Raw genomic sequence first — 20,917 nt, 5'->3', positions numbered from 1 at the left:
GTGTTCCTTTTTATTTTCCCTACTGCCTACTGAACACTTTCTCTAAAAACTCTTTATCACACATTCTCATTTAAGCCTCTGCAGAACACTTGGCTTTCTCAGGTGCAAAATTTACTTGAACTGTGAAACACTGAGATCTGACTGGGTGCCACATATGCCTCATATGCCTCCTACCACCCCCTCAAATAAGGACTTTGGTCTCCATGCTTACTTCTAAAAATAGGAATTCATCACTGCAAATTATAGTAAGGTTACATTTGAACATTTGAAGCAAAAGTAGTATTCTCCTCCATCCTTCCAGTTGCAGGGAATGATGGGGGAAGATATAGGAAGAACAGCAGCCCAATACCTGATTCTGAACCTGCTGTCACTGACAGAAATTTGGGTTTTCTCTTCATGAGCTGGTCTACATGACACCAGGCCTGCTGTCAATATTGGGTATGCTTGTCTGAAAGAGGGAAAGGGAACTGTGCAGGAGATAACAAGGCTCACTGAAAGAGTTTGAGCTAGAGTTGAAGGGGAAAAGGGATAAAACCAGGATCACTAGAGATAAGCTGGGCAAGTCCCAGCTGACATAGTTTGCCCAAGGCAGGTGTTTAAGTGACACAAAAACCTGAACAGAAATGCAAAAACCCCAAAGCTGGAAATCTTACTCAGGTTTCCATCCAGAACTGGAGAGAACTGCTTTTCTGTACTTTCTAGTCTGGTAGCAGTTGCACAATGGTTTCTGCTTGAATGTTGCCTGTCATGGAGAAATTGCCATCACCATTAGCAAATCCATACCAGATGGACGGAGATCTTCCCCACCTATTTCTGGGTGTTTAAAAAATATCCCTCTGCACCTAAAACAAGACCACTCAGGCACTTCTTTTATTTAAAGACCAGGTCCCAAGACTGCTATCTGTGCTGATAAGATACCCTGTGCTAGTTTCAGAAGCACAGAAACTGTGCTAGTTTCAAGGGGACTCCTCTGTGCTAATGAGTGTACAGTACCTAACTGAAGGTTTTTAGCATTCAGAAATTGCCTGCAGCAAGCTCCCCATGCTCTGTCCTTCTTGTGATGCCCCTCTCTCTGAAGGAGAGAAGCTGCCCTTTGCCCATGGGATCCTGCCACAACTCCTGCAGTTGAGAACACTCATTCAAGAGAAGCTGGTCATGAAAGTCACCTTGAATATCTTCTTAAACAATTGCCTCCACCATGTACCTGAGAAACCTGTCTTATATGAAATCCAAGGTCCTCATGTAACTTCAGGTTGAAGTCATAAAGGATTTTTTTAAACTGGTGACTAAGCATTCGTCAGAAAAATGAAATTATGTTGGGAGAAAGTGAGTGTAGGATCTACCCTTATTTTAAAATTCAATTAGCAGCACAACCATGAAGAACAGCCCTGTGGTTATGTAGATTTAGTAAAGTCATTAAGATCTAAGATTACATGGGGTCCTATTTCCCCTTACTCTCCCTTTAGCTGCCCCCAGCAATCCTGCCTGTTTTCATCCTATCACAATACAAACGGAAACAAATCACCAGGGGTTAAACAGCCTAAATTGGATTACAGTCACACTGTTCAGAAAATAGAGTATTGCTGGTAATTACATTCTATTGAATAAATATCTCTACACTAGTTTACATCACATTAGTATTCTGACAATGATTATTCTCATTTTAATTTTCCTGTCCATGAATAAGTGTAACACAGAGCCCAGAATACAAACAATTGATGTGTTCTGAGTGCTGGTATTTGTTTTGAAGATTAAACAGCATCCTGTTTGGACATTAATAAAATCTTAGAATAAAAAAGTCCGTCCTAGACAAAAGGAATCAAAAATTCTTTAAGTCTTGCTGAAAATTTATCAGCCTAATAACTCATGGCCCACACTTGTTCCTGGTGAAGCCAATAGGAATTTTGCTAATTTTGCTTACTTTATGACCCTCAAAATTCCTTTTATTTGTATCACAGTTGACTCCTAACTTGCTGGTTCCAAAATATTATGGATAATCTGTGATGCTTATCTCAATATCAAAGAATTCCAGTCTAAAAAGGGCTGGTACAGTTATGGGTAAACTTTACACTTGATCACTTCTCAGGTATTTTATTGCAGCTTCTAGATAACTTCAGGCTGTCTTAGAAGTCTCCATATCTCCAGCTTTAGTGGGACTACTGACTGCAGCCTCCAAGTAGTTCAACCACTTTGATTTTTTCAGCGCCTGCTGTTCTTTATTTTCTCAGGCAAAGAGACAATGCCCTGACAGGCAGATAAAACAGGATATAAAGCGTAAAAATGTAAAGAGCAATTTAGTCTGGCACTTCTCTGTTTCACGGGATCATGGGGGAGACATGTCAAATTTCTCAGTGTCTTTGTACCTCCTGCTAACTTTGCCTCTTAGACCTTTGATGTTGCCCAGGGGAGTTTAGGGTCCCCAGGTTCAGTGGGTTGGCTGTCTAGCAACTAAGAGCATCACCAATGTTTATGGGCCAGCAAGCTCTGGTGTGGAGCTAAGAAGATAAGAGAAGGCAACACTGGCAGGTAGACAGACTGAAATACCACTTCATTCCTTGTTGTCAGCTCAAGAACAGCCACATCACCCCACTGAACACATTTTGTAATGCAGCCTGTAGCCCTCCCATGAAATAAACCTCAATGGCTGGATATTTTAAGTGGGCATTTGTGCTAATTATTTTTTTCCCTTGCCATAGGTCCAGTAATTAAAAAATGTCCCAGGAGAACTACAACATTCTTTTCTCTCTGCCACTTAGCAGCAGCATGAGCTGTCAATGACATGAAGATTCTGTAGTAGTGTACAACCAGCCCAAATGCCTGTCTGTCTCAGCTGTCGCATGTTTTAGTCATTGGCATTTCTATGATTCCAGGAGAATATCTTAGTGGGATTTTGTTTTGTTTTGGGGATTTTTTAGGGTTTTTTTTGGGTTTTTTTTGTCTGTTTGTTTTGGGTTTTTTAGTTTTGTTTTTGTTTGTTTGTTTTGGAAGAAATATCAGCTTTCTTGCATAAAATGAAAGAAAAAAAAAGGACTGTGAGGGCAGAAGAAGAGGGGACTGACATGAAAGAACAGAGATGAGTATGAAGATCAAAGCTTGAATTAGCTGTACCTGTATAAATATAAAGCTGAGAAGCTGGTCATTGCCTACAATATAAACATAATATTAGAATAAGGCTATCAATAATGGACAGCCGCTGGGAGGTAAAATCTACCGTGGCTGGCATTTTCCAAAGAATTATGGCACCTTGGAGTCCAATTTCCACAGTACTCCAGCCTGTAATCTTGTTGATAAATCACTTCCCACATGTAGGACTTGATGCTAAACATTGAGAACAATCCACATTTTACTGCCAGTTCCAAGTGCACGGGGAAGAACAAAGCACTCTGCAAAAACTGTTATGAAAGTGGAAACAGGAAGCAGTACAGGGCTGCATGAAAATGAAATGCAGTAAGGAGCCCAGCACTTCAGGTCTTTTCCTGGCAGCTGACACCAAATATGCCAAAGAAAGTGGTTCAGCGCAGTGTTGATTGTTTGAAAAACAGGTCATGAAAAGACAGGACCCACACAATCCCTCTCAGCAGCATCTTATTCTGGTGGTGCTGGTGGAAAGACACCATTGCTATTGGTATGAAGTTGAAGGGGAGGGTGAAAGACAGGGCACTGCAGAAGGTTCACTCCAGGCATGGCACCACAAGGGCCCTTTGGCAATACAGAGGCATATCATGGTGTTTGGAATCTGGTAGGCACAGGGAGGACTGACCAAGAGGACTAAGGGTGGTAAGGTAGTGGCGATGGTCTCTGAAGCACCAGCATTGAACCCTTGAACTTTAGGAACATGAATATCCATTTTTTTTATTGTACATTTTGTTTGTAAGCACATCTCAAGCTCATCTGTATTTGAGGCTGGGGAAATGAAGATGTATCTGTTCTCTACATCACAGTTCTATCTTCTTCCAAGCCTCCAGAGGGATAAAACAATGCTGCAAGTTCTGTAAACATCAGCAGAAAATTTCCCTCTTCATGTAAGCAAAGGGATGGATATGCCCTCCTGAAGGAATTCCACCAATCTCCTCTGCTGAAACCTAGCACAAGCAAGCCCAGTGACAATGATAAAAGTTGGGGCCACACTTCCCTGAATGGGGCATAATGCAACATTAATTCCTCCTGGTTTTTAAAGAGGAGAGCTAATAACTTCAGTCAGGAATTTACAAAAATTGAACTTAGGTCACTGACCCAAGACACAGCAATTTGGAAGCTGGAAGAGAGATAAACAGAACCTATTACATGGCAGCAGCATTTAACTACAGCAAGAGTGCTGATATCTGACATCTCAGTCTTGGTTCAGTAGCTACAGATACTATAAAACCACCGTGTGCAATTAGACACAATCTGTGATGTGCATTTTATAATAAGACCAGCAGTACCACAGCATGGTTACTGCCTTCATTCACAAACTACAAGCACAATTTTTCCAGGTCACAATTAAGGTCATTTTTAGCAACAGCAAAAATATTCCTGTTTCCTGAAAGGTATTTACAATCTTCCCGAGGTCTTGTTAATTAGTCAGATTTTATTTTGCTTATGACACTAGCCTTGGAGAGAGGGGTGGATTTTTTTCCTGACAGAAAAAAGTGAGGAAAAAAAGTCCTGTTCTAGAAAAACAAAACTAATAAATCTGATCATATTCCATATTTTAATTAGTATGCAAAAATAAAACACATTCGAAATTTTTACTGGAACACGGTAGCTGGTTTTGCTATCTTCATTTAAAACAGCCTTACCCCTCAATATGTTAGTGGTAAGTACTGTTTAACTTTTCTTTTTTTTTCCATATGAGTTACAAACATTAAAAATCAGACCTGACCCTTCCTTCCCAAAACCATTATCAAAATCACATGCAAAACTGATCCTCCTGGAAGCCCAGTTTACTTGAAGCACCTTCGCTCCACTTGGCTAAAGAAGGAGCAAAAATCCATGTGCTGGTCTCTGCCTATAAGCCATTTCTAAGAAACAAATACCTTAATCTTAGCAACAACAGGGTTTGGTATTTCTAAGCAGAAGCTTTTAACAGAGAAACCTTTTTGAAAAAGTTAAAACCTAAGCAATCAACTTTTCAAAGCCTCTTTTGTGGAGTGAATAAGGCCAGCTTCAAGCCAGAGGAGCCCAGACATGCAGAGCTCTCAGTGACTTCACCCCAGATGTCACCTGGTTGTCCATCACAAGCACTGAACACGGCAGTACCAAGGAGACCATAGCCCTTGAGAGCCAAGCTCCCACGGCCTTGCCTGCAAGGGTAGCACCTTCTCACAAGCCTGTCCAGATCAGTGAAGAATGGAAGCAACCTTGTGCCTTAAAGCATGCATTTATTTGGGATTTGTAATGCTTATCTTTCATAAGACCTGGTGCTGCACTCACTTCAGTGTTCCATCGAGCTTGGATTTCAGACTTAAATCCTTCAACACTAACATGCCAAAATTTCCAATGGGGAAGGGAATTCGTGAAACCCTTGACCATACGAGCCCCTGACTGCTCCAGCCTGTCAGCCCAGGGCAGTGACAAAGTCCCCTGGGCACCACCCAAGGTAACAGAGGGTGCTGTTCGCCATGGAGAGGGTGCACACACAGCTCTACAACAAACAGCTGGGGGAGAATCAGGGGAGCAGTTTGGGGTCATTTGTTCAGGTGATCCAGTGTATCTGCAAGGATAAGGAAAGTTATATTCTCAGGCATCCACAGACTGACATCTGCATTCCCAAGCAGAAAAGAGTTTCTGTCTTTGAAGTCCAGGAAATTCAGAACTTAAGTATTTAGACAAGGAGAGCCTCGAGGATTTATTTTCTCTTCACAGAGTTTCAAAGTGAGCAGATTTTATCTAGTTCTTACTGAATCAGACTCCAGGATGGAATTGAAAGAAGCTGTAAATTATACTCACTGGATCTGGTAGGAATTATTAGTAAGCAGATTTATTGTGACCCGTGAGAATCACAGAATCAATGTGTCCTGAAAGAGACCTGCAGAGGTCATCTAACTCAATCCTTTGCAAAGAGGTTTTGCTTAGATCAGGTTGTTCTGGGATAGATCAGATGGGTCTAATACTTTCAAAGATGAAGACTAAACAATATCTCTGGGCATATTAGTTCCATATTTGACCACTCCCTTGGTAAAAAAAAACAAAACCAAAACCAAAATAAACAAACAAAAACCCAAAACCACCAAAATCCCCATTCCTTTAATATTTAAAATGGAACTTTCCAGATTTTAGTTTGTGTCTGTTCGTTCTGTCACTGTTCTTCCTCTGTTGGGGAGCCCAGAACTGAAGCAGCACTCCAGATGTAATTTCATAAGTGCTGAATAGAGGGGGAAGATCACTTTGCTTGGCTACACTCATTAATACAGTCCAGGACACAGTCTGCCCTGGAAGGACATGCTTGAAATCTGGCTATTATATGGCTTTAATTAGCGTGTACTAGGAACCTAGAACTAGCAATGTTTTCCCTCTGCACTTATAAAAGTAAGTGCTACAGAGACTGTGACTCAGGCCACAAATTGTTCAGAGTTTCTCATGGATGAAGAGTGAAATGGAAAAAAAAACAAACCAAAACCAAATCAAACCAAATCAAACAAGCAAACAAACAAACAAACAAAACAAACAAAAAACCCCACACAAAAAAAAAAAGAAAGAAAAAATCTCACATATTCACTAGACTGGTTTGTCTTGTTGAGTTTTACCAATACACAAAATTTTTCTGTGTGGCACAGCCATGGAGGCACCTCTTTAGAGGATCCAAAATCAGACTAATTTGTCATGATTTTCTGTTGTAACCAAGCTACAGTTCATTAACCTATCCCAAAGTCATCACCTTCAGGTGTATTTTACTGTTACTTTGAACAAGGAAATGACATAGACTGTAGGAATTGTTTTGCCTGATCTATTCTATAGCAGCAAAATAACAGTCTTCTTTCTGATTACTCTTAGGATCACTAGATTGTAAATGCTAAAAAGAGAGACACCCACTAAGATTAGACCATTGAATCAGTGTATCCCTGAAAGAGCACAACGCACACAACTTAATTTTTCTTCCCTTGAAGTAATTTGGAATTTTTCCCTCATGTTAACTACGGGTTGGATTTAGCTTATGGTAACAAACGAGGGAACTGTCAGGTGAAAAACGAGAATCTGAATCTTCCACAGAGGAATGTTTCTATACAGCTCATTCTGATACAAAAGTGCGCTGAAAAATGGCTTTGCATTGAAATCACTTTGAATTTAAGGCAATAGAGGTTTAAGCCGATCCTTGCAGACATTTGCTACAGTGTTTTGGTCCCTTGGCATGGTGGTCTTGCTGCCTTCCATAAAACAGTGTTTCTCTCTTTTCCTACAGATAATTTGTCTTTACCCACAGCTTTGCTCATGCTGTTATCTCCTTCATGTGTAACCGCAAAACACTTGAATCAGAGCAAGAGAACACCCTGTTACACAGAAAAAGTCAAGAAAAGGGGGTTTGGTGTTGAACTGACAGCTTTAACTTATACAGAGGCTGAGATGAAGCAATGCCTGCAAGCATGAGCATCAAGCACATCTTCAGCTGCTATCACACGTGAGGATGGAAAGCATCATCAAACTACTTGGAGTGCTGCTGAACTGAGACAAATTCAGAACCCTGCCTGAGCCTCCTCCTGTGCTCTGATAGATGGCAGAGGAGGATGAACTCAGATGGCCAAGAGGCTTCCCTGCAGCAGCTGATGTGATCTGTCAGGCTCCTGCCTAAAAGACATCCCAGGGAAGGAAAGAGGGAGGAAAGGAGGGAAAGGAATAAAAATGGGAATGAAATAACAATGAACAGCACATTGCTCATGCTGTCGTCTTTCCCCAGTTGGAATCCACAAAGCCACAAAGCCACAAAGCCAGGCTGGAGAACATCTGTCTCCAGAAAGACAAACACATAGGCCTGTCAGTTCTAACAAGTATGAAAGTCATTATTACTAATACACACATTATTATCCAGAGACCATTTTCTAAATCCAACCCAGCACTGCCATCCAGCAGGCCAGAAGCTTCCTTGACAGTAGATTCTACTAGGAATATGGTTTTCATCTAACTAGTTCACAGGACTGAAGGAATAACCATCTGCTCCTTGCTCTCCTCCCACAGGCACCATCAGAAAGGGCTTAGTGGAAGATAATACTGATGCTTTCTTAAGAAGAAGCAGAGAGGCATTTCCTCATGCTTATGTACCTTCCACAAAGGGGCAGCAATTTTGTTTAACACAGCAGACACTACCTGCTATTTGTCTACAAGCTGAGGAGGTTGTCTCAAGGTGTGCATTTAACTAAGGTAGAAAATGGTTCTTGGTAGCAGGCAGCAATGAATGAATCCACAGGAGTCACTCCAGGCTGTCTGGGCTTGGCTGGTCCCCTGCAGCCTACGGCAGCTCAGCAGCATCATTAGTGAGTTACAGGAGAGGGGTGCTTGAAGCTGACTGAGAACACTTCACTGGAAGGTGGTATGTGTGCAGCAGGGAATTTCCTGCATGCCATTTCCAGAGGCAGGCCCAGGTAAAGAGTCAGGGACCACCTCAAGCACTGTGGACATCAGCAGGCTGATTCAAATTTGGATACCCCTGCTCCTTGGAAAAATATGTCACCTACCTAGCAATCTTCCTCTCTGCCTCCATGGGCCTTGTTAAGAGGCACTCTGAGCACCTCAGGACCTTAATGCTTTTATTAATCATTGCAGCATGTCAGTGCAACAAGTAGGAGTAGCTGCTATTTATGAATATAGACCAGAGCCCCGAAAGCATTGATCTTTCCATTTCATTTCATTAGAAGTCCAAATTCATTGCTAAAGTACACTTGGTGCTCTCAAGGGTGTCTTACTGCTCACATCCAGCTTTGCTGTGCCTCAGTCTGATGAGGGTGTGTGCAAAACTGCCTCAGATGTATGCAAACTGCAGCCCATGAGCTTCCCTCAGCTCTGCCTCAACACTAATGCCCCAGATCAGATCCTTCAGCTGCCTGTTCCCTCCTTGTCTTGCTCAGCAAATCCTCCTTCCTCAGGCATACCCATAACACACCTGGGGCTGATGCAGGTTCATTCTGTGCATCTGTCTGTGGTGAGGGCTGTGGGAGATAAGCAAGGGGACAGGAGGCTTCTGAGAAGCCTACAAGGAGGGCAAGGTGTGCAGCAGCTCTTTCCCACCCTCCATACACACACACACACACACACACCATGAGCCAGGTTAGCCCAAGGCCTTCCTTGGTGCAGGTGGCTGTGGACAACCCCACAGCTCCTACACCTGCAGCACTGCAGCCTCAGCAATTGAGACCAGCCAGGGGCTGGGTTCTGCTCTGCTGGGTTTGGAACAAGCCCACCAGAATGCCCTAAACATCCACCTCACAGATGGTTTGAGGCTTTGTGTCTCTGTTGCTTTCCACTGGCTACAGAAGAAAAAATATCAACCAATTTCTCAGTCTCATGGGTGAAGGACAAGGTGGATTATCTGCTCAGCTATTGCTCCCGTACTTTGCCATGGATCTGCAGCTGTGGGGAGCAGCCATGGTCAGTATTTCTGGGTCAAGTTAGCAAGCATCCAGAGCTGGGCTGAAGAGAGCAGACCCCACACATTCCTAGCTGTGCTATCACCCTGTGATATCACCTTGCCTCACAGTCTGGCACAGACACCACCCACAGGAGACTTTGCTCAATGTTTCCTCTGTTCCACCCCTTTTACATGGGGGCATAAGCACACAGTCATAGAATCATAGAATCATATAATGGGTTGGGTTGAGACAGACCTTAAAGCTACAATCCCATGCCATGGGCAGGGACACCTTCCACTAGATCAGGCTGGTTGAAGTCCCATCTGGTCTGGCCTGAACAGGCAACCACAGTTTCTTTGAAATAACTGCAGTCACATCACAGATTTGCTGGAAAGAGTGATGTGTTTACCTCGTATTAATACTTTCATGTTTTGTCAGCAGTACAGTAACAGCCAAAGAAAAGATTCCTTCCTTTTACGAATGGCTTCTGCTTAGGTACTGCACACCAGGAGCAATCATCAGAAGTTTCTTCCATCAGAAGTTCCACCCCTCCCCAGCTGCAGGGACATGTTGTGCTATCAAGGCAGCCAGCAGTCCTGTGACGTGCTAAAAGACACATCACAGGAGGAGCTTCCAGGGCAGAAACTCAGCATGAGACAGATGAGAGATGCAAGGGATGAGTAGTTCTCATGCTAGAAAGATATCTGAGCTGTACTACCTTCCTTGTTAAGTTATGTTTGAAATATAGTTTCTATTTTCTGGTAAAAAAAAATATGGACTACATTTTAATTAAGCTTTTCCTGCTGCTCAAGTTGGTTTGATAGCAATTCCTATGAATCCAGGCCCCTACTGACATATTAATTATTTTGTTTTTATTTGCTGAAATGCACCAATTAAAAACTCACAGTGGAAGAGCTTCTGAGATACAGCTTGGATGTCTCAGTTAAAAACCTGTAGCTTTGGCAATCTCAGCAATTTATTTTGCCACAGATCATATTTAGTCACAAATTACAGTGTTGGAAGTAGGTAACAGAGCCATAAGCTTCCAGTAAGAGTTTTAGAAAAAAACAATTTGCTCTCTGATGTGGGTCTCTCTCCTATCTGCAGTCTGTCCAACTTTCATTTCTTGAATATATGGTAAGCCATGCTGCACTATAAGAAATAGCAAAGATCATGCATAGAAGCACACAGATGTCAAACTCTCTATGATGTAATCAAAGATGCATAGGCTAAACGCAGATAAAACCTTCCTGACACCAGAGGCTTATTATCTCTCTCGTGTTTTGTCAAATATGAAACTCGAGGTTCAGAATTCTACTACCAATATTCTACTACACCTAATTCTACCAACATCCTGCTATATTTCTCAACACTTCAAGTTATATAAATTTTCAGTTTCTCAAAATTCCTGATATTTCTCCTGGAGACACAAGCAGAACCACTAAGTAGTGCCAACATATTTCCCACAGAAGCCCAAACTCATGTCACAAACTCCCTCTTCTGCATTCATGAGGCCTGGTCCAGCAGAGATAGCAATATAGCAGGGCTCTAACACAACAGAAACCAAGAGGAGCCTATATCTAATAGCATCTGGGTTACAGCAGTCATGCAGGATATGTGACACCCAGGGGCCCAATCTCTTCCAGGGTAGACATGAAGAAAACTCTCTCATGACCACCTCCTAAAACCAAAACTTTCAGATCTTTCTGGCAGGTCTGTCTGAATGGGTCCTGATGAAGATACTGCATGATTGTGAGACATCTGACTATTTGTTAGGGAGGACCTCAAAGCACTCTCATCCCCTTCCTGCATCTGATCTAAGAGATGCTGTCATTCTTTTCTTTTCTTTCAGACAGATTGAATGGGTATTTAATGAGCCCATACAAAGCTGAACAGCTTCAATGGGACAGAGAAAGTAAGACTTGCTCAAAAAGAGTTTATAGTCTGGTGGCTTTCAGTACCCTCCCGGGAGGTATCAGTTCAAATTCCTTCAGTGAGATAAGAGACTTCAACCTTGGTCTTTCATACCCCAAGGAAGCAATCTTAAATATTAATGTTTTTTATTAACTGACGAGGCACAATTTCCTCTTGCATGTGAGAAAATCCAGCCTCATTAAAGCACTTAACCTTGGGAGAGTATTAGTGTGACACAAGTGAAAGGAAGCACCATATTCTAACAGCTGCCAGGACATAACTCTCTGTCCCATTCCCTACCAGCTACCACTGGCACGCCAGGTTGGATGAATCTCATTTTAGGTGGCATTCCTGCCTTTACAGGACCTTGGTGCCTTACGCAGGGATGCAGCTTCCACTGGAGGACAAAGAAGTCACAAAAGAAAGGTACAATTCTGAATCCAAATATCCTTGGAGGACTTGGCTATGGCTGTCATGGAAGGACACCATCCACCAAGTGACTCTCAGATCATACACTTCCCTCAATTAAGGGCATAGTTGATTTCTACCGAACTCCATGGAAGAACTTCCATGGGCTTCACTAGGAAGTGGTTTATTTCTCCAGTCCCCATAACTCCAACATGGTGGAATGGTGTTTAAGCACTCTGGTTCACTAGGTCCGTGATGTAGAGTGCTTACCTGCCAAATGGAGCATAGTTTACCTCAGTTCTCATAAAACTCTACTGCAAAAAAGAAATGGAAGCTATTAAATAATTCAAGGATATCATAGCCATCAGCTGGCTGAATACCTGTGAAACAGAATGTGCTTACAGAATATGACACTAAAACTTGTCTTACTCAGAAGCAAGAGAACTCTCTGCTAAGAAAAAAAACAAACACACAACAAAACTTTTTTTTACATCTTGGATATCTTTTAATAATATTAACAGTGTGACCACAATACTTTATATCCAAGCAAGGATGAATTATGATTTATGAAATATTTATGAATTATGATTATTAAACACCACCTTTTCAATATCTGGATGTAAAATATGTGTAGGGTTGCAACTGAAGCATCAAGATGATATACCATTGGGACAACAAAATAACTGTGACATCGAATTTTCAAGATTAGTTTTAAGTTTAAAGCAATCACAACTAGCACTACAAAGGCTCCTGGATCATAGCAGCTACACAGATTAATAGAAGTCACTTGCTCCATAGATGTCTCACAGTCTCTAAGCCAAGAGGGAGTCTCCTCTGTATACATCAATGGACTATATGGCCAAGCAGCTTTGGCTTCCTAGAGAGCGCTCCAGCATGGCAGGTATTTTTGCCTGAAAAGGGGCTATCAACTTTTCAGGAATATCAAATACCATAATAGCCATACTGAGACCCACAGAACAGTATTTTTATTTCAGGAACCTGTAGATAGATGTTGCTGCATTCAACAATAGATTGAGAGCATATGGATGTGAAATTCAGCTGTGAAAATGTTGGAGGGCTCTCGTAGAGCTGAGCGAGACAGATCTCATGCAGATTTAACCGTGTTTTCTTGCAGTCTTTGTAGGGACTCAGATAGAGGAGCTGCTGGAAGGAACCCACTCCAGAAACAAAGCTGTGTTTTGTCTGGGGTGGAGCATTCTCTCCAAAGTAGAATTTACAAAGAAATACTTCTGCAGTCTAAACAAGCAAACAACTGAAACCTGAGAGTGACACCAGGGAGGTATTGTATTTAACAGTGTGGGCTTCCCTGTTGACTTCAGTATGTGTGCAAGCACTGCTGCTTTGGGGCTTAGGGGTTAAGCATGAAGAAGTTTTAAGCACCATAATTTTAGGCACTAGTCAAAGTGATATACAGGCACTGTAAATTATTTGTGGATTTTCCACCTAATTCCTTACCTACTTGTGCAGTAAACCATTATGGATACGGTTTACGATATAAAAATACTCACCCATGGTTTCTTACCCTAGAGAACAGCTGATTGCACAGACAATATGGATTCCATGGAGCAGTCATGGCAAGGAAACTCAAAGAGATTAAAGCAGCAGACAAGGTGCAGAAAATTAACCACTGAGGTAAATTGAAGCAGACAAGCAAAAGAGAAAACATGATCTTTATGGATGTGCAGGAACACAAAAGAGACTGCCTGGGCCATACTGAGTTTCCACTCATGTACAGACATCTTTCCATACATTACAGGAGATTCAGAAAGAAACTTGGCCTTGAACACAGGACTGCCAAACATTTTAACCAAGTATAACTGGTCCAGAGATAATAAGATACAGTGTTGAGACAAAGATTCCAATGGAAATGGGAGAACATAAAAATATCATTTACATGTTCAGATTAGCTCCTCATTTATAGGATACTCTCACACATGCCCATCTTTAATTAGTGAAGCAATTTCACAATGAAATTGTGAACTCTGACTATGAAGCATGGGTGGCCCTCTTTTGTCCAACAGCAGCTATAGAGGAGAGGAACTGCAGAGGGAAACATGCAGTGCCCAGAATTCATCTACATTCAAGACATTTTGGACATTTGCACAACTAGCCTTGATCCAATCCTGATGCAAGAGTACATCTAGTTTGGTGGCATGTGAGATAAACATGGGCACTGTTTGAAAACACACTGGGATGCAAACCAAAGTGCATGCGTGTCACGGCTGGGTGTTTGGGAGGTTCATTTCAAAAATGCTCCCATGGACATAGCCACCAGCTGAATCCAAAACAAAAATGTCCTGATCTGGCCGTCTGCCGCTACTGCAACTGCTTTCAAGGCCCCACCACCCCAAGCAGTGCTCATGTCCCCAGTCCCAGATGGAGCAATTCTTCCTAGCTCAAAGGGCAGGTCTATATTTGAAACCACAGAGATGTAGAATCTGATTGAAACAGTTTTGTTTTTTTTTTTGAGCCTGCGGGCAGTGCCCAGGTCCGTGGTGACACCTCAATTGTTCCTTCATTTGCAGCTATTTAGTGGCTATTCAGAACAGCAGTTGCAGTTGGGCTCATAAATTACAAGACAACAGACAAAGGGAATAAATGAGACAAAATTAAAGACATTACTCCTACATCCCATAAATTATCTCTGTAGTCTATTCTAACAGCGGGAATATACCCAGTGTATGTTAAAATAGTATGAAAAATAAACCCACCTAGCACACTAACTAGACATTAATGAAAAAGCAAAATATTGTTTTGTGTTCTCCAAAACACAGAAAGCAAAATATTCCCACCAGATCTCATAATGCCTTTCCAGAGGAGAAAGAATTATAATCTTCTATATTGAAAAAGAGACTGAGCTCGTGGAGTGGGAAACAAAATAAATTAATAAACCTAATTACACACTCGGCGCATGGAGGAATCGAAGGCGCTAAGACAGCCCAGCAGAACCGGGTGCTTTGATCGTGTTCACTTTACAACTTCCCTGTCAATGAGCGCGGCCCAGGGGAGGCATCTCCCGGCGCTTCCCCCGGGGCAGCTCCGCGCTTCTGCTCGGACACCGCGGCGTTCGCACGGCCACGCACCGAGGCTCCGCTTCGCCTCTCGGAGCCGTCCCGGGCAAACTCCGGCAGCGGAGCCTCCCCCCGAGCACACGGGCGGGCTGGGCTGCTGTGGCACCGCTCCCTTAAAGGCGCCGCGCCCGGGCGAGTTGGGGCTGAGCGCGCTGCCCGCGCCGAGCTGCGCAGCGGCGGCGCCGGTAGCCCTGAGCCCGAGCTCCGCCTGCCAGCAGCCAGGAGGGGAGCAAAGCGCTTGGCATGTAGGAGCGAAGAGAGGGAGAAGGTGAGGGGGAGGAAGCCGGGAGGGGAGGGGGGTGAAGGGAGGAAGAAGGAGGAAAAAAAAAAAAAAAAAAAGAAAATCTGCCTCTTTAAATGCTGGGGGCTGAGCGCTTGCCGGGGCGTCCGCGGCGGATCCAGCCTTCCTCCTCCCCTCGGCCGTGCCTCTCCGGAGCTCATGCCCAGCCGCGGAGCCGGCGGCACGGCGCTCGGGCGCTGGCGCTGCTCGGGGAGCAGCAGCCGCGCCGGGCCGGGGCCATGATCCAGCCGCGCTGCCGCCCCGCCGCCCGCTCGCCCTGAGCCGCTCCCGGCGCCGCGCAGCCGCCGGCCCCGCGGGGTAAGTTCGCGGCCGCCCGGTGCCGGGGGAGGGCGGGGGAGGCGCACCTGGCCGGCGGCCCGGCGCTGCTCACCTGGCCGGCGGGGAGGGGGTGCGTTTTCTGCCGTCCCTAGCTCGGACCTCCCGACCTCCCCAGGCCCTCGCAGCCCCTCTCTAACAGGTGGCTCGGTGCCTGCCCGCTCCCCGGCGGCTCCTGCGCCTCTCTCCTCCTTTTCGCCGCCGCCTAACAGGTGGCGGTGCCGCCGCGCCTTCCTCCGTACAGGTAGGGAAGTGTCGTGTCCCCCCCGGGGCGCCGCTGGAGACTGCGCTGAGCGGGGAGAGCCTGGCGCCTGTGCAGGGGGGGAGCCGCGCTTCTGTCCGCGCTGCTTCTCTGGGAACCGCTCACCCGCGCCCGGTCTCATGGCCCCGCCGTGTGTCTGTCGTTGCAGCGGGCATGGGGAATCAGGTGGAGAAGCTGACCCATCTCAACTATAAGGAAGTTCCCACGGCCGACCCGACAGGTATGGACAGAGATGAAGGGCCCAGGATCGGGGTCTCCTACATCTTTTCGAATGACGATGATGAACTGGAGCAGCAGCAGGATTCGGTGCATGATCTGGGGGGTGAGAACCCTGCCCTGCAGCCCTACGATCCCCAGCTGCACGAGGTGGAGTGTTCAGTCTATTACCGGGATGAGTGTATTTACCAGAAGAGCTTCTCAGAGGAGGATGCGCAGCTAGAGGAGGGTGATGGAGGAGGTGGGGGGCATCTGAGCACCTACACCCCGGAGAACCTGCTGAATAGGTGTAAACCAGGTGACCTCGTGGAGTTTGTGTGCCAAGCCCAGTATCCGCACTGGGTGGTCTATGTCGGGGATTTTCAAGTTGTGCACTTGCATCGGCTGGAGGTGGTGAACAGCTTCCTCACCGATGCCAGCCAGGGCAGACGGGGCCGCATCGCCAACCAGCTGTACCGCTACAAACCCCTCAGCCCTGCCGCGGTGGTGCGCAATGCCCTGGAGCAGGTGGGTTGCAAGGATCGGGACTTGAGCTGGAGAAACTCTGAGTGTTTTGCTGCCTGGTGCCGATACGGCAAGCGAGAGTTTAAAATCGGCGGGGAGCTGCGCATAGGCAAGCAGCCCTACCGACTGCAGATCCGACTGGGTGACAAGCGCAGCCACACGCTGGAGTTTCAGAGCCTGGAGGATCTGATCATGGAGAAGAGGAGAAATGACCAGATTGGTAAGGCTGCTGTGATCCAGGAGCTCTCCAGCCACCTGCAAACTGCAGGAGAGGAGGAAGAGGAGGAAGAAGACCATCATCATCCAGGTGCTCAGACTGCTGTGGAGTAGCAGCCTCAGCACCACCATTCTGCTTAACCTGGGTGATGGGGATTAAAACTGAAGGCTGCGAAATTGAGCTGTTATAAGCCCTTTGGGCTGCTTCAGTGCAGCTTCATTCCAATCACATGTGAAAGGAAGGGGGAAAGCTGATTAAGTGTCTGTGCTTTAGGGCTTAACTCCTTCAGTGCTAGATGATAAAACCCCTGACTTATTTGTAGAGGATAAAACTCAGGGCAATTCTACCCCTCTCCTCTCTCACTTATTTCCCTTCCCCTCTGCCATGTTCACACATAGCCTTTTCCTCAGCCATCTGCCAGTAGGCCTGACCCTACAAGATGCTAAATGTCTTTGACATTTAAGTTAAAAGAATTTAATTAAGAAGTAACCAACAACTTCCGGGACATGACCATGTAGCTCTGAGCATGAGGATATTGTTTTTCCTTCTCTGCCACTGTTTCTCTTCAGCTGTGGCTTCTGTTGGCATTGCAAGGAGCTGCTTCTTGCCTGGGTCAAGGCTTTGTGGGTTTGGTAACCAGCTCCCCAGAAGGTGTTAGGCAGAAATGCCCACTGATTTTAATGAAATAGTTTTGATGTACCTGGTGCCTCCTTAATTGATAAGAGGTTGCAGGTGGGCTGGGGGACATTTTCCTTTGCCATCAACATGTGGCTTTGGGGGTAGGATGTATTTATTGCTGACAGGTCCCAGAGAAGGAAGTTTGCCACCCCAGTTATAGTCTGCACGCTGGTGTGTGTTGGGACTCCTATAGGCAGATACTGAGCTGTGTCAGGGCTTGTTACTGTCAGGCTGCCTTGACTTCTAAAGCAAATGGCAGAGCTCCTGATTATGACTGTAAGAGACAGCAGAAGCAGGTTGCTTATGTGTAAGAGTATGTCTTCAATAACCTGTCCCTCGAGAAGGTGACCTCTTGGCTGGATGCTGCTGGCTGTGAGCATGCCACATGTTCTGCACCACAGTGAACACAGCTGTGATGGAAGGGAGCACAGGCTGGAAGACATTACAGGATGGGGGGCTTGCATGTTCCAAAGCAGTTTCCTCTTCATTAGGGATTTCATATTTCCTTTTTTTTTGCTAATTTCTATGGTATGCAGCTAAGCTATGGCATTTGAGGAGAGGACATGCCTCCAAAGTTGTGCAAGTCCCTCAGGAAGGTGGAGTGTAGTGCTGCCTGCCTGGAATATTTTCTGAACTTTTATTCAGCTGTTGAACTGATCTACCACACAGGCAGCATGGTCAGATCTTTGTCCTGGCATCTGGGGTGTGTGAACAAGCACTGATTTGGAGGCAGTTTCTAATTCAAGATTCCTTCCCTTTAAAACCCAGTATGATGATGTGAACTTGAAGATAAGCCTGAGTTCATTTAAATATTGGAAACTAACAATGTGATGTAAACTTGAAGCATAATTTATATGGTCTTCCCTGAAGCTGTTTACAGTTATACCACAAATGGCAAAGTACACTATGTCCTTTCCTCCCCTGCGACAGGAGCAAAGTTTGTTGTTTAAGAATAGGTAGATACAAGCTTTTGATTAGTTAAGATTATATGAAGCAACTTTGCCAATTTGAGCCAAGTGGATTGTGGTGTCATGTTTTCTGCCTAAAATATGCAAGCTAGGATGTGGCCTGTGAAACACCCAAATCCAGGGGAAAGTTTAACACCAAGCTCTCTTCGAATGCTATAGCTCAGGTGCCTACACTAAGTGTGGTTTTTTTTTTTTTTTTCACCAATATGCAGTTGAGTTATACTCAGGTTACTGTGGTTGTCGAGCAGATGTGGAACCTTGTTTTGAAAGCATATCTACCATATCTGTCTTTGATAGGGTTAATATGTGGATGTCTGCACACAGGTTTTATGCAACTGCTAGTAACTATTAAAGATGAAATGATCACTGAGACAGTCTGAAAAAGAGGGAAGGAGAGTCTCTCTGTTGTACTTCTGACTGTTACAAGACAACAGATTATCTAGACCATGAGCAAATGTCTAGCTGTGGTTTCTTTCATACTGAAACCCTGTACATAACAAAGTTTATTTCACTGTGTAATATAGCTATGTAAAATAATATTTTCCTAGAGCTATTTTTGGAAGTTTAAAAAAGCCCTTAATAACCTTGCATTTGAAAGCGAATTGTTATGCACGTTATTTTCCAGTCCTCTGAGTGGGTTTATTTTTCATTCATGATCTAAAGTATATTCTAAGTCATAAAGTATAGAAATGGCTATAAATGTCAAATATTATGTATCTACAGGGTACAAACAGTAAACTAGTTGTGAAAATATTTTTCCCTTGTGTCTGAAACATCAGAACTATGACACTTAGCCATTTATTTCCTTCTAAGATACCCTGATTAATTTGTTGTTTTTGTTTGTTTGGGGTTTTTTTGCTTTGTTTGTTTTTTTTTTTGTTTCTTTTTTTGATTTGTTTTGTTGGGGTTCTTTTTGTTGTTGTTGTTTGGTTGGGGTTTTTGTTGGGGGTTTTTTGTTGTTTTGGTTTTTTTATTTTGTTGTGGGTTTTTTGGTTGGTTGGGTTTTTGGTTTTTTTTGTTTTAATTTAAAGAAGGACCAAATCTTCTTGGGAATGGAGAGCACAGCTTCTTTGACCAACTGAAGTCTTGTGTTGTGCGGGTCTTGGTGCTTCTCTGTACCAGTCATGCTTTTTGGGATAAATTCCCCCACAGGCACAAGGCCTTAGCAAAGAATTCCAGAGCTTGCAGTGCTTTGCTAGAATAGAGAGTGAAGGGGGAGCTTGCCTCACAGCAGAGTTTAGCATGCATTCTGCTGTGTAATAAAACCTTGCTGCTCCTCTGACACAGGTGTTTGATATTTGGAGTCTTAAAAATTCCCTGCAAGCTATGTTTGGGAATTTATTGACCCCTGACATGCCATTATGTGTAAAAATAGAAGAAGGTGGAAAGCTTGGCATTTCAATTTTTTTTTCTGAAAGAGGGTTACCTTTATCCAGGGATTTCTTATTCCAGCAGATAAAGATGCAACTGTTGAATCTTTAACAGGCAGGTTCTTCTCCCCTACCTGTTGATTAGGCAATGTTGTTTAATAGGTGCTGCTAAACACTACTGTGCACATTTCTAAGCAGTCTGGTTTTAAAGCCATGGAACTGTAATGACCTGGATGTGAGAACAGAAATTGCTGTAGGAGCATGTCTCAACTGCTTGGTTTCTTGTCTTTGCTGTACTTTGCTCAGTTACTGTCTGCAGAGTAAGCTGGGATTTCTGGAGCTTGATTTAAAAAAAAAAAATCTCCCAAGAAATCTGACTCTTTTCTGTGTACTTCAGGACTTTTACATAGATCACAAAAGAGAGGGGAAAGGAATAGATAAAGTGCTCTTCTCTGCATCTGCTTTATCCTAGAGAAATGCAGGTGTGATCCTTCTGCAGAGTTTGTGCTTTAGCAAAGGTCTTATGCCTACATTGAGTTTAAAGTTTCAAGTAGACCTTACCTACTTGAGGCCACTTGAGTCAGTAAGCCTATTCTTGTGCTTGAAATTAAGTGTATATTTGCATTTCTTTATGAACCAAGGTCTGGAATTTCAATGTGATGTCTCTGGTGGGAGCATGGAGGATCGGAGGTTGTATAATCAACAGGGGAGAACAAGTAGTGCAGTGAAAGCTGTTTCTCAAAGGGCCTCTTGTCCAAACAGAGCTCGTGGAACCCAGCCCAAACTTTGGCCTCAGTCTCCCCCTGGAAATCCCAGGAGCTGCACTGATTTGGTGAGAGGTGTGTTACAGAGCAGTTGTAAGCTAAGCTGGTGATCCGCTGCAGACTTCTCTGGTATCTTTGTCTTGTCATGCTTGAACTTTCCCTTGTATTTTTAACATGTAAAGTTAATGTAATTTATTTTAAAAGCCCTTTGATTGTGCAAAAAATCTGTATGAATTTACTCATTTGTGCGTATCTACTGCTGTGAATATCAATATGCACAATGTGAAGGCTGGCAAGGCTGAGCCCCAGATGTGCAAATGTAGCTCCAGCTAGGAAATGTAGATGAGCAGTCTTATTTCCCTGGAGTAT

General features: G+C 44.1%; 1 protein-coding gene across 1 annotated transcript; it reads left to right on the top strand.

The window, feature by feature from the left end:
• Window positions 1-15,984: 15,984 nt before the first annotated feature.
• On the top strand, window positions 15,985-16,935 carry LRATD2 (LRAT domain containing 2). The gene has a single exon (XM_062503991.1). The coding sequence runs from the start codon at window positions 15,985-15,987 to the stop codon at window positions 16,879-16,881; it is 897 nt and encodes a 298-aa protein (XP_062359975.1). The 3' UTR covers window positions 16,882-16,935.
• The last annotated feature ends 3,982 nt before the right edge of the window (window positions 16,936-20,917 follow it).

The sequence above is a fragment of the Cinclus cinclus genome, chromosome 1 (assembly GCF_963662255.1).
Source record: "Cinclus cinclus chromosome 1, bCinCin1.1, whole genome shotgun sequence".
Lineage (NCBI taxonomy): Eukaryota > Metazoa > Chordata > Aves > Passeriformes > Cinclidae > Cinclus > Cinclus cinclus.
Note: the sequence above shows the minus strand (reverse complement) of the source record. Positions and strands in the feature narration are given on the sequence as shown.

Bases quoted from the DNA above. Each gene is read 5' to 3' on its own strand.
- LRATD2 (XM_062503991.1), top strand. From the start codon at position 15,985: ATGGGGAATCAGGTGGAGAAGCTGACCCATCTCAACTATAAGGAAGTT.